Genomic DNA, 13,304 nt, shown 5'->3' with positions numbered 1-13,304 from the left:
TGCTTAAGATTTAATTCTATTCACGTGAGATATTTTGATGCCCATATTTAAATTTGCATTATATATGAAATGACAGATTTATTTCTCTACTTTAAACTAGTTTTGCAAAGGCTAAATTGGTGAACTTTATTTATAATTTACCAATAATCAAAATTAAAATATATTATTAAATATGTATTAAAATGCATGAAACTTTCTCATAACTGTGGAAGATTTCAAGAGTGATCTAAATTAGTGATTATAGTTTTGCAACTGCTCCTAATATATTATTTTGTGTCTTATCACATATGTATTATCATAATTTTACAATAAAATTTTAATATATGCCATTTTTATATATTATATACACACTGGATATCAAACCGGTTTTAAGATTTTATTACTGTTTACTTAATACAAAAAAAAAAAAAAAAAAAAAGAATATAAAAAACAAAAACAGTCTGCGTTTCTAGAAAAAAATTCAAATATGTATAGCCACGAAAAATTTTAATATTTAAATGAGAATAGTCTAAGAGTGAACATCTTTAATAAAAATAAAGCTGTAATGAATTTTTAAATATTTAGTTAAAAATATATTAAATGTTCCTTAAGTATATTTATTAAAAAATTAATATTATACACGAATCCATTATCAGTTGATATAGCTTGCTATTAATTAACTTATTCAAGTTTTATCAGCATATTTTAAATGTGTGTTCATGTCATGCTGACGTTTAGATAACTTAATTAATTATTGTGAATTTGGTTACGTTTTGCTTGATTAATGATGCAGGAGATTATAATGTTTTAAAATTAATTTAATTCTAATTAAATATTCGGTTATTAAATGCAACTTGAAGAGCGTATATTAGGAATTTATTTTTAAGCCTTAATAACTTTTAGGTATTTATTGAATAAATATATAAATGGTATTCGCTAGTCCATATTCCTAATTTGATAATGTTCAGCTTAACTGGAATGGAATGGAATCAATACCCACTAGTCGATTATTATGAATTCACATAATATTAACATTTTGGTGTTTAGTGTCGCAAACACTTAAATCGATTTCCTAATTAGTAGTCAACGGGTTAATCAATTTGCCGAACTCGAATTGAGCTGGTTTAAGTCAACAAAATATTGAATTGCAAATTAGGTATTTATCTATAGCTTCCTATTTGAAGTCTAGCAATGTGAACTTTGTTGTGAACACACTTATTATGTGAATTATTTTGATTGCATTTCCAAGAAAGAGAAGTAAATACTTATATATATATAAGATACGAAGAAAAAGGGAGAAAGGAGAGAATGAGGCGAGAGAGAAGGGAGAAAGACAGAAAGAAAGAGAGAGGTTATTGCCCGAAGCAGCAAAGGAAATAAAGAAGTTAAAGATACTTTAAAAATAAGGTCAGCACTTCAGCCGGCAAGAGCCACACTTGGCCAAAATACAAAGAGGCCCTCAGTGGCAGAGAGATGTAATGTAAAAAGACAGAGAGAGGGAGAGAGAGAGAGAGCGTCACGTGGTTCATTAAGTTAAAGTGAGTGAATATGAATAAAAATACAAACAAAAAAACAAAATCAACAAATCGAGTTTGACAAAATCCCCCAGATATTCCAAATTAACAAACACCTATTCCCGATCTCGTTTTGCAAGTTTTTCATCATTAACATCAAAATGCTATGAATTATGCCGATCTAAAAACAACTTGACTCTATTTACTCTGCAGACATGGGAAATTTCTAGTATAAGAGAGAGACTCTTCCCTATATAATGTGCTCATGTATTCACTTGGTGTGGAGTAAGCCTTCCCGTTTTTCAACAACTCATAAGACTTTTTGATTTTATGACTTGAGTTCTTTTGCTTCAGCTTTGGCTTCGTCTCTGGGCTTGGTCTGGGTCTGGGTCTGGGTCTGGGCTTTTGTTTGTCTGGCTGGTTTTGCGATTTGAGCGCCTCTTCCTCTTCTTCTTGTTATTCGCACGACGTCAGCGCTAAAAATTTCCATATAAAAGCCGCCAGCAACGGCATCGGCAGTTTAGTCGCTTTGGAGTTTTATCGTGTCGCGTTCGTTGCTTAAGTCTTTCGTATTGTGTAAGTTTTGCGTTCTCTGCCGTTGCTGACTAATCTGTGACTGTGTGTTTGGTGAATATTTGTAGTTGGATCTTTAATTGGATTGTGTTTATCAACATGAAGTACGCTGTCATCGCCCTCGCCCTCTTCGCCGTTGCCTGTGCCGCTTCCGGTGAGTACGATGACAGCCAAACAGCTGATGCGTCATCAGCGCCTAGAACTCTGATAGACTCTGCTAAAGTTGGAAGCCCCATGCCGCAATTACATCATCCTCTATGAACAACGCATTTCGACTATTAGAAAACGAACTCAAACTCAGGCCCAACGATTGCTATTATCGTCTTCATCTCGACTTTATTCGTCATTAACGCCTCTGAAGACGTGTATGCTAATACGAAAATGTGATAAAAAAAAAAGTCAAGCTACGCAGAACATCTTCGCATATATATGTATTTATAAATATGAGTAAATGTTTAGGTAAACCCACTCCATACATTGTTTTGTCTGTTTTTGTCTAACGAAAAAAGCAGATAATGAATAAAACAGGTTCATTGAAACTGAATAGCTGTAGAGCCATCTCAAGTTCATTTTATAACAACAATTATATATATTATAATTATATTTCGCTTAGTCATGTTCATTATAGATTATAATGCGTACATATAAAAATTATAGCTAATAACTTGAAGGCTCCATGGGAGGATGATTGCCAATGCAAACAAGTTGATAAATCAAATTTGGTTTTTCAAAGTTCTTAAAGATTATTATAACATTAATACAATTTCAATGCTGGATGATATATACATATAAGTGATACTATATAGAAGAGCCGATATGGAATTGGGAATTATTTAATACTGTACGAAACCTTTATTACCATTTATACTTTATTACCGTTACCAAGTTTTATAGAGGCAGCAAATGAAGTTTTGATATTTATTGTAATACTCTCTCAAAATTAGTTGGCGAAGCAGAGTATTTAATTCTTGGTTTTAATGGTTGGGTATACTTAAACAGCCTTAGTCTGAGTCATTTAAAAACGTTCATCTGTTTGATAGGGATCTGCGTATTTTAAGCATTTCATTCTAAGCCATTAAAAGTACATTAAAGCCAAGTTTAAATGTGCCCTGTGACTAATTAAACTTAAATTCTATAATTAGTTGTAGTAGAGCAGGCTATGCATCAGATACAAGCTTTAGTTGCTAGCAGCTTTATCAAGTAACTGTATTTTAGCTCTGTATACGGTTAACAAAGACTTAATCCTGCTTAGCTTTAATTGTTATAATTAGTTGACATTGATTTTCATTGAATACGGCGAAAAATATTTATAATGCAAACAGGTTTATATATGGAATTTCAAAGTAACATTGATGTTGCAGAAAATATTGTTAAGCTCTTTTGGTAGTATATAGTACATAATAGCTTCATACATATATACACATAATAATAAAAGGTCTAGTACAATATTCATTGGAGTGTTTCACTAAGAAATTACTGGTTATCGTATTATTTTAATTACTATGTATATACTATATGCGAAATCTAAATTTATAAATTTCATTAAACAGGCAAATTTACTTAACAGTTTTAATTTTTAATTTTTAACTTAAGATTTTTGTCATATTATATATTATTATTATAATAATTTTATATTAAAATAATAATAATTTAATATTAAAATATTGGTAGAAATTATTTATATTTTTATCAACATTTTATTTTTTAATGTATTCAAAGAGGTTATATTTATAGAACAATTTATTACGTGGTATATTTTATATTGAGCTGCTAATGAAGTTAAAAATCGAGAAATTGTCATCCAAAGAAAACAATAAATTATATATGCAACAAATACGAAATTCTTAGAAAGTTAAAAAAATTATTTAATTTTTCTAAGTCTATTGCTGGCGCAATTGCATCAAATGAATCAAATTTGCATGAAATTAATATGTAATAAAAATAATATATAATATTAGAATAATATTAATATAGCTAAGAAAGGTGAATGCTTACATTTTCTTAAAAACAAACATATTTTTTATGAAATGATGCGCATTACAACAAATACATCTAATGCCCATTGTGCTCTATGCAAATTTCAACAGACGCTGGCCAATTTATTCCCAAGGCAATCTACACACTGGACTCCGAGGGTCACAAATCGAATGTGTTTCCCGTTAGTGCCCAATTGCTGAGACGCCTGCGTCGCCAGGTGTTCTCGTCGTCGTCGTCTTCGTCGTCATCGTCGTCGTCCTCGTCGAACGGTGGCACCACCCTCCTCACCTCGACCCATCATGTGCAGCAAACCGATGGCTCCACCATCAGCGGTGGAACCGTTCAACATATCGTGCAGTACGTAAAGAGTCGAAATAGAATTGAAGAGTTTCAATATTACAATGCATATTGTATGTATTTGTTTCAGGCCCGACATCATCGGACAACGCTTTGGTGAGGACTCGTCCACTGGCAGCTATCGGCCAGTGTCTGGCCAGGCAGCAGCCACCCAGGGCGCCTATAATACAGGCGCCTACAACACTGGCAGCTACAACACTGGCAGCTACAACCCAGGCCTCTATGGCGGCAATACCAATACTGGCAGCTACAGCCCAACTGGAGTTAGCCAGAGCAAGGTACCCAAGCCTCAAGGCGTTGTGATCAGCTACACGGATACCAAGGATGCGTACGGAAATAACCTGCACCACGAGACCACTGGCACCATCGGCAGCGATGGCAAATGGAAATACGACCAGACGAGCTACAAGACGAATTAAATGCCAATCTCCGCTCCTCCGCCCCCGCTTCCCTACCCACACCCCCTACACAGACATACGCACACACCTATGCTAAGAAATATGGTCTGTGGCCTAGTGATGTGTAATAAAAAGTGTAATACACAGCCACAGTGTTTTGTTTCTTGTTTTTGCTCAAAGGTCATTCAATTGCTTGCACGTGGGCGTGCCGCAGCCCCCCTCGGCTTTGCATCAGCTGCCTTAGGCTCGGGCTCGGGCCTGGCAGACACTTTAGCTGATTGCAACCCGCTCGCGAGCGGATGCTGTTTAATCTCGCAAAAAGTGCACAGCCTGCGCCACTGGGCACAAACAATGGCAACGAAGTGGGCGTGTGCACATATGCAGCCAGTGTTGGTAAATGCTGCGCGTCAACCGAGCGAGAGAGCTTGCTCAACCAAGCGGAACTACCTGACGCGGCTTCTAGCGCTGATTAAAAGAACGAGTAGTGCCGCAATGACAAATGGCAAACTATGGCGACAGGCCTGCCTAATGGGCGTGGGGCAGGGGCGCGGGGCGTGGCTGGATGGCATGTGGATGAGCATGTAAATCAAAAGATGCAGCAACCACGACAAGATATGAATATGTTATTTGCTTGGGGAATTGCTCAAGTCTCAACAGGTACACGCACTTTGGCACCAGCTCGAGCTGGTTAAGTACTACCAGCATCCAGAGTTCAACTGAAAATGAGCAATCATAGCATATAAGGCTCGACTATAGAATATCCTACATAAGACAGTCATTGGGTTTGTATTGAAATGATAGGGATTGGATGAGTTCATAGAGTAAATATATATACTCTTTACGTTTCATTCAAGAGCTCAAATATTAGACTTTGAATTATGATTAGGTATTTTATGGTATCATCTGGGGTTTTACTTATCTCTGATTTATATTCATATAGTTTTGTTATACTAACTGACTGCACTGACATTGTTTAAGGTGTTTAGGTGTAAGATAATATAAATCCATTCATATACATATATTTATTATATATTATATGACATGCTCTTCAGCTGTACCGCACCGTCTCAGGCTAAATTTGTAGATAATATAATATAAGAATCTCATATATTGTCCTCGAGCGTGTATATACCCCTTTCTCTATGTATTATTATAGGGTAGCACAGCCTCAACAGCTATCCACCCGCCTGGTGGCAGAGACTGAAAACTTTTCGCAACTTCGCTCGCTGTCGACTCGGCGCACGGCTTTTCAAAAAGTTTTTAATTATTATAATTAATTACTTTGATCTCTGCTGCCGCAACTGTTTTGCTCCACAGCTCTTGTTACTCTCTTCTGTTGGCTGTTGCCTGTTGGCGCATCTATTAATTTACTTGATTATGTTGGGGTTTACGGGTAATTCGTTTAGATGCCTTCCACCTTCTGCCCTTTGCCATGCGGTTCTGAGTGCTCATTTCTCTCTCGCGCATATGTGCGTCGTCTTTTATTATAATTTATTCCACGTAGTCGTGAAAGTGTAATGAATTTACTAGCGCACGCATTAAATCAAATTCTCTACATGGTTTGCTTTCCGAATTTCATACTCTTGACAATTTTTGAGTTTACCTACTTCTATTTAAATACTTTCCACTTTGATCCAATTTCCACCGAATCTATTAGCATTTAATAATTTGCTTGTAGTTTAGTTTAAAATGTTGATTTTGGGTTAGAAGCTAAATGAAATGTATTTTTGTTAGAGTTTATAGAGATTACAACATAATAAATTTAATATTTAATATTAAATTTTAATTATAATTATTATTATTTTTTTTAAATTTCGTCCTCTTCAGAGCAGCAAAAAAAGGATATATTAAAAATTAGTTGCTTAGCATATTTTTATATTTTTATGTGTAAAATATGTTTTAATAAAATTTAAAAATAATTTTAATTGAGCTCAAGAAGTTTATATAAAGTAACATATTACCTGCTGCCTGATGATTGATATATGCTCAGAATAAATAACATTACATAAAAGGGTAATTACGTCAATTATGTATATAAATCACAATTTATGCCTTGAGTTATAATAAGCTAATAATATATATCAATATATAATAATATATATAAATATATAATAATAAATATAACAATATTTTTAATTTTCTTTAGTTATGTGGGACACTTTATTTTTATTCAATTACGGGGGAAAAACTCTTAAAAAATCGTATATAAATTTTATCTTAACTTAACATTTAAATCTACAACTTAAAATATAACAATATAAATCTACATAAATATTTAAATATTTAATTAGTTGATTGAATACTTTTGGAGTTGACTTAATTTAGCCAGAGTACCAGAGTATATCACATGCAAATTCTCAGTAAACATTGTTTTATTTTGTTTTATTTTATTTTTTTTTGTTGTGTTGCAATTGTCAGCAAAGTTTTGGCCTCTAGCCTCGACTCGTCATCGCTCGTCGCTAGACAAGAAATGAAACGCAATTTGATGGAACTGTCATGACCATAGTGGCTGGGGAGAGAAAAGCTGCGTCGTGAGCATCGAAATGCTCGAGTCGTAACAATACGGGGCATACGCAAAAAGCGCATAGCTGCGCTCGTGTTCTGAATTTTTATGAAACGAGATTGGCGGCGGTGGCACAAAAAGCGGGCCACTCTCTGATTGATGGGGAGTCAAGCGAAGACAACTTGTGGCTGGGGCATGGAGCGCAACAAATTAAGCAACTTGTGTGGTCTCGCTGGCCACCGCCGAAGACGCCACCTGGCCAGAAGACTCCAATCGAACGATCGCCAGCTCCAGCTCCAACTCCAACTCCAACTCCATTTGCAGGCGATGCCAAATTCAGTGTACAAAACCCAACGCCGACTGCCGCCGGACACGAGCGCCGCTGTCGATGCCGACGCCGCTGCCAATGCCGCTGCCGCTGCCGATGACGCTGGCGATTCCTACGCTGGCCAAGTGACATTTTATTGGCGTCCGAGAGCAAGAAGGCCAGGTTTTTGCTATTTAGAGGCATGAAAGCAGCGGCGGGTCCTCACATGGATAATTGACAACAGTTAATTCCATTGAGCAGACGCCGATATGCCAGCGAATTTAATTATTGGATCGCCAATGTGGATGCCGATGAATCTGGGTGGGCGGCAAAGCTGCCCGAAATCGAATGATTTCTCTCACTCTTTAGACAGACGTCCTGCCTGCTTCCTCGTGCCTCCTGTTGAATGAATACACTGCAATCTACGAGCTGCAAAACAAACAACCTGTCCAAGACAGAAGTCGCAATAAAAAAAAAAAAACGGCAAGCAAATCAAAAAACTGTTGACAAATTTTTGCCATTTCAGCGGAGCGACTGCAGATGCAGATGCGAATGCGAAGCCAGCTGAGGATGAAGAGCAATAAAAACAAAAACAAAAAATGAAAATGGATAAAAAGAAGACCATAAAAAAGGAGAGCCTGCTGTCGTTGGCATCATCGGAAGCGGAAGCACAGGCAAATTGTGATTTCTGTTCATCGCAAGCACAAGGATGTGGATGCGGATCTGGATGAGCCAAGTGAGCCGTTTGCCGCGGGGAATGGAACTGCATTTCGTTCACTGTTGACTTAAATCGTTTAGGTAAAGTTAAACAACTTGTTCGCTTAATTGTTAAACAATGCTCGGCCAGACGAGCTAACGGCCAACTGCCAACTGCGAGCCATCCAGGCACCGTGATAGAGTCCGACTGATGCACGAATAATTGATGAGCGCCAAGCGGCGTGTGGGCATCATTCGGAGAGGCAAATGCAAATGATTTGGCCAAGTGCTTTAAGCTGCTTCGATTGCGCAAACAAGAATATTTTTTTTCAGATTGAACGATTATCAAAGGATTTCCTTTTAATTAATGTATTAACTGGATTTTGACATGGGAATTTTACTTGGATGTGAAAATAAACTAAAATGTATAGCAAGAAAACCTGGTAATTTTAAAAGTATTTAAGATAACTATATCTGATTGTAATTATCTGTAAATTTGAAATATTTCACAAGTAATATATGTATATTTATATATTTTGATATGATCTTCATCATTATGAACAATAATACATTTATTCGCCTGCTATTAGATATAAGCAACAATTTATAAATAATATTGTAAATAATAAATATTATTAAAGTAAATGTAAATAATATTAATTTGTTAGATTGTATTTATGAAATAAAAATATATAAAAATATAAATTTGTTTTTACTTAGCTCTAGTCTCTCTGTTAAATAGCTAATGCATCCACTTCAAACTTTAAATGAATTGCTTTCATTAAATCCTTTTCAAAATTTTCTACAAAATTGTATATATATTTTTTGGGTAGCAAAATTTAATTGACATTTTTAATGAACCATTTTATACAATATGTGCACTTTCTGACATTTAGTTATTTGTTATTCGTTGGCAGTTAAAGGAACGGTAAGTGCATCCCTTTAGCCAACGCTAATGCCAGTGGCAATGCCCGAAAGGGTGGAATCTAACCCAAAGCACAGCATCATAAACAACATTCAGCTTCCAGCATCCGTATCCGCATCCACATGGACATCTACATATGCGCATACTATCCTACCTACGTATCTACCAGAACGTATTTGGATTTCCTTGACGGCCACCAGGGAATTCCTTACTCCGTTCATCCACCTACTCCTGCGTGGCATTTCTCTGTGGCAAGCGCATTTGTTGACAATGCGAAATCCTTGAGAATGGACACAAAAATATACGTATATAGATGAAATATTTCGAATTTCAAGTTCACGACTCCGGACACATTTTTTGGAGAGTTTCTGTCAGTCGACAACATGTTGCATCAACTTTGTTCAATAGAGTTGCTGAAGATCAAATTTACCAAGCCTACTAGATCATCGAATTAGACTAAAATTTCTTCCAAAAAATAATTTAATTACCTGTTTAAAGTACTATGATATTCCTAATATAATAAATTTACTAAAATGATCAAATTATGATGATTATCTTATATGATATAAATAGTTTTTCTATGTATAACAATTCGTTTTTTTTTTTACAATTGTATGAGTAATACAAATTTTTTTAAAAAATATCTTGAATATTTCAAGTAAAAGAACAAAAAAATAAAAATTATATATGAAGACATTTTAACTTGATCTGCACAAATTCTAATTTTTAGAATATTATATTAGTATTGCATTACATTATTAAGTAAAACTACGGAGATAAGACTTAAAATAATAATAATTATTATTAGATATTATTATGTATACACATAATAAAACCCCAAAATTGTGCTTTAGTGTTCACGACGAAACCTAACTATATACACACATACATATATAGTATTCTACATATGTATATCTAAAGCTTAGAGCATTTATCCAAGTGTAATCGCAAGGCATCACACACTCAGCGCGCGCGTCGATAAAGCAGTGCACGACGTTCTCTTGCTGTTGCGCGCTCTCTTTTGGCAGACGATTCGCTCTTAGGGAGTGCTCAAGCTCTGTCTTATTGGTGATTGGAGCATTTAGAGTCGCATAAGAAAATCCAATGGCCACATCCCACTTTGATTTGCCAAGATTTCATATAAAAATAGAATAAATAGGATGACAAATTTCTCAATAATAAAACTTAGTAAAAAATTTAAAGTTTCTTAGTTAAATATTCAGACAGCTGCGCAGCCTTAATTAATATATTTGTTCATTGTAAATATCAAGTACTTGAAGCAGAAATAAAAAAAAAACCGAATGGAAACGCCTTTGAATTATGCACGCTAAAGCTCATAAAAAATTTGTCTGCCACATTTTTATTTATTACGGTAACTTAACAGAAAAAAAAAAACAAAAAAAAAGCGAAAAAAACTGAAAATGAATATTTAAAAATTCAAATGCAATCCCAGGTCTTCTATATATATTTTTTTAATTTGCTAAAACAAATCTGTGGGGTTGTCAGAGCATTTTCGTAGGCAGATAGTCCTGAAGGCAATGGCAGTGGTATTAAAAATATATTTGTGCTACCTCTTCGCTCATTTAATTGAATTGTGCTCGCAATTCAACGTCAAAAATTTTCCACTTTTTTTAACAAAAACAAAACAAAAATTTCATTGTTTGCATATTTAATAAAGCTAATCAAACACGTCGACTGACTACACCCTGGCCAAGCCACTGTTGGTGCGAGGGGCGTGAGGGTTGTTCTATGATACCTTCTGAATAGGTAGTTCCGGCTCGGCAACGACAACAACAACAACAGCAACAGCGGTCACATAATTTATGACCAAGTACTCAAGGACGTGCACTCATAATAATAAAAAGAAAAAAAGAATCAAACAAAAAAAAAAAATATATATATATATGCATCAGGACTGTGAAAAACACAGCGGGAAACCGCGTGGCAGCCAAACTAATTTGTTGTCATTTTTATGCGACAAAAGTGAAAACAATAATAAATGTAGACAACAACAACAACAGCAGCAGCAAAATCATGACATAAAGAGAGAGATCTTTGCAGCTGCCATGAATCCATTAGAATCTAACGGAAATATTCAGAGAATATTCTTTCAGTTGCTCCAAGCAGAACTAGCTTATTTCATTCATTGAGAATAAAATAATAAAACAATAAAATATAATCGAGAATTAATGTGATGAGAATTTCACAGCGATATAAAAGATCATAGAATAGTTTGCCTGAATTTTATTCAAATAGGTTGATAAGTGTGCGTATTTATAAAATGTATATAATATATACAAAAAATGTATAATGTATATATATAAATAATATAATATTTTTGAAATTTAAAATTCATTGAATATCTACTATATTTATCTTTATTTAATAAATTTTAAAATTATATAGACTTTAAATTTTAAATCGTTAACAATAAATCGTTTAAATAAATCGTTTAGAATAAATAGTCAAAGCTTAAAATGCAATTCTTGAAAATTAAAAACATTTAAATTAATTTTTTAATATAGTTAAATTTACTTTTAATATAATTTAAAAAAAACTTTTCAAGAGATCGCTGCAACAATTTTTTTTTATATTAACTAGAAAAGTATATAATTTATTAAAATTAATCATATCATATTTCACAATTGGTTAACGCCTTTTTGTACAAGTTAATATATATAAAAAAAATGTTAAAAATTATTCAAAAATTAATTATATAATATAATAATAAACATAATAATAATAATAATAATAATAATAAAACATAATAATAATCAGCTCTTCTTAAAGCATTAAAAGTAAATACCCCAATTTAAATTCCAAGTTTAACAATAAACATTATTCTGCAAACAGATCAGTTTGAATAAATATTTGCAGTTTTTTAATATACACTAAAAATACCAAATAGAAGCCAACAAAAATACTAAAGCTAAGGGACAAGTACTCGCATATCTAAACACATTTTAAAACTGTTAACTATTTGTTTGGTAGGCTTGATTGTGGTGTATCATCCCCCTCTCATGTAGAGGTCACATGGAAATGCTTAGCCGATGCTTATCCCAATTAGAGGAAATCAACTGAAAAACTGCAACCGCAGAAACCAAAGTCAACAAATGCGCGCAATTAACGCGACGCACAAATTTTCGAGTGTGCTCGCAGTGGAGGAGCGGGAGTGGGAGGGCAGAGTTATGCGATGCTGGTGCTGGTTTTGGTCAGGGGAGGGAGGGCGGCTGCAGCAGCCCTTGCCGCGCATATGGACGGAAATTGACGATGTGAGCAAGTGGCACGTAATCAATTTGGCAGCGCCTCATTTCAAATGCGAATTTAAGATGCCATTGTTGCAGTCGCCGGCATCGCATCCCCTCGAGCTGCCGCACTGCAGCCGGGGGTGGGCTGTCCAATCGGTCGCATTGTTACAGAATGTTCATAAATATCCGCAACATATGCGCAACAAAACGCAACGAGACTCCAATTGGAAGCCAACTGGAACAAGGATCAAGACATGTCCGTAGCCCGGCCACATGCATAGATGATGCGCCCGACTGTTCCGCTCAATTTTAAAGTTTCCGTGTCTGCAGACCTGGAACATTCATTTCATTTGGAATACTGTTAGCCGGCTGTCTTTTATGTTCCTAATGTCGCATAAACAGTGCTTAATAATGCACCAGCCTTCGCGTATCTCCACTAACCAAATAAACCTACAGCCCGAGTCCACACACTCACACATGCAAGCAAGCATGTGATGGGCGATGGGCGGTGGGAGTGGCACTCAAATTGGGAATTGGGTCTGGGATAAGACTGCCTCGTCGACAATGATTAATATTTAATTCGTGTGCGTTTGGATATTTTTCCACTTTGTATTTTGGGCGAATTTAATGGCTGACAGAAGACAGAAAACGAAATGGAGCAGGGGGAGGAGCAGGAGCAGGAGCAGGGGAGGAGCAGGGGTGCTCGACTGTTGCCAGTTTCCATTTACTTTGCGGATGCCTCACTTTCTGTTAGCCTTTGTTTCGCTGCAAAATTTGACTTGGAACAAATTTGGCTGCGACCTCTGGGAGAGCCGAGTGTTTGCCTT

The 13,304-nt window shown here is 35.2% G+C and overlaps 2 protein-coding genes across 3 annotated transcripts in view; both read left to right on the top strand.

Annotated features, from left to right (window-relative positions):
* The window catches only part of LOC108654630 (protein 5NUC), a 124,068-nt gene extending 115,286 nt beyond the window's left edge, over positions 1-8,782 (top strand). Inside the window, exon 8 of the mRNA XM_089261247.1 lies at positions 8,769-8,782. The gene's annotated coding sequence lies outside the window, so the exon portion shown is untranslated. The remainder of the gene's footprint in view (positions 1-8,768) is intronic.
* hui (hase und igel) lies at positions 1,923-4,950 on the top strand. Of its 2 annotated transcripts, XM_089261248.1 has the most exons (4): positions 1,923-2,069; positions 2,135-2,220; positions 4,154-4,400; positions 4,471-4,950. In XM_089261248.1, exons 2-4 carry the CDS (start codon positions 2,166-2,168, stop codon positions 4,817-4,819), a joined length of 651 nt encoding a protein of 216 aa, XP_089117374.1. In that variant the 5' UTR covers positions 1,923-2,069; positions 2,135-2,165; the 3' UTR covers positions 4,820-4,950. The 2 variants fall into 2 exon arrangements, with proteins under 2 accessions (XP_089117374.1, XP_089117375.1); XM_089261249.1 differs by having other exon boundaries at positions 2,006-2,220.
* Positions 8,783-13,304: the final 4,522 nt, after the last annotated feature.

This window comes from Drosophila navojoa, chromosome 5 (assembly GCF_054131105.1).
Source record: "Drosophila navojoa isolate 15081-1374.11 chromosome 5, UAZ_NAV_1.0, whole genome shotgun sequence".
Classification (NCBI taxonomy): domain Eukaryota; kingdom Metazoa; phylum Arthropoda; class Insecta; order Diptera; family Drosophilidae; genus Drosophila; species Drosophila navojoa.
Note: the sequence above shows the minus strand (reverse complement) of the source record. Positions and strands in the feature narration are given on the sequence as shown.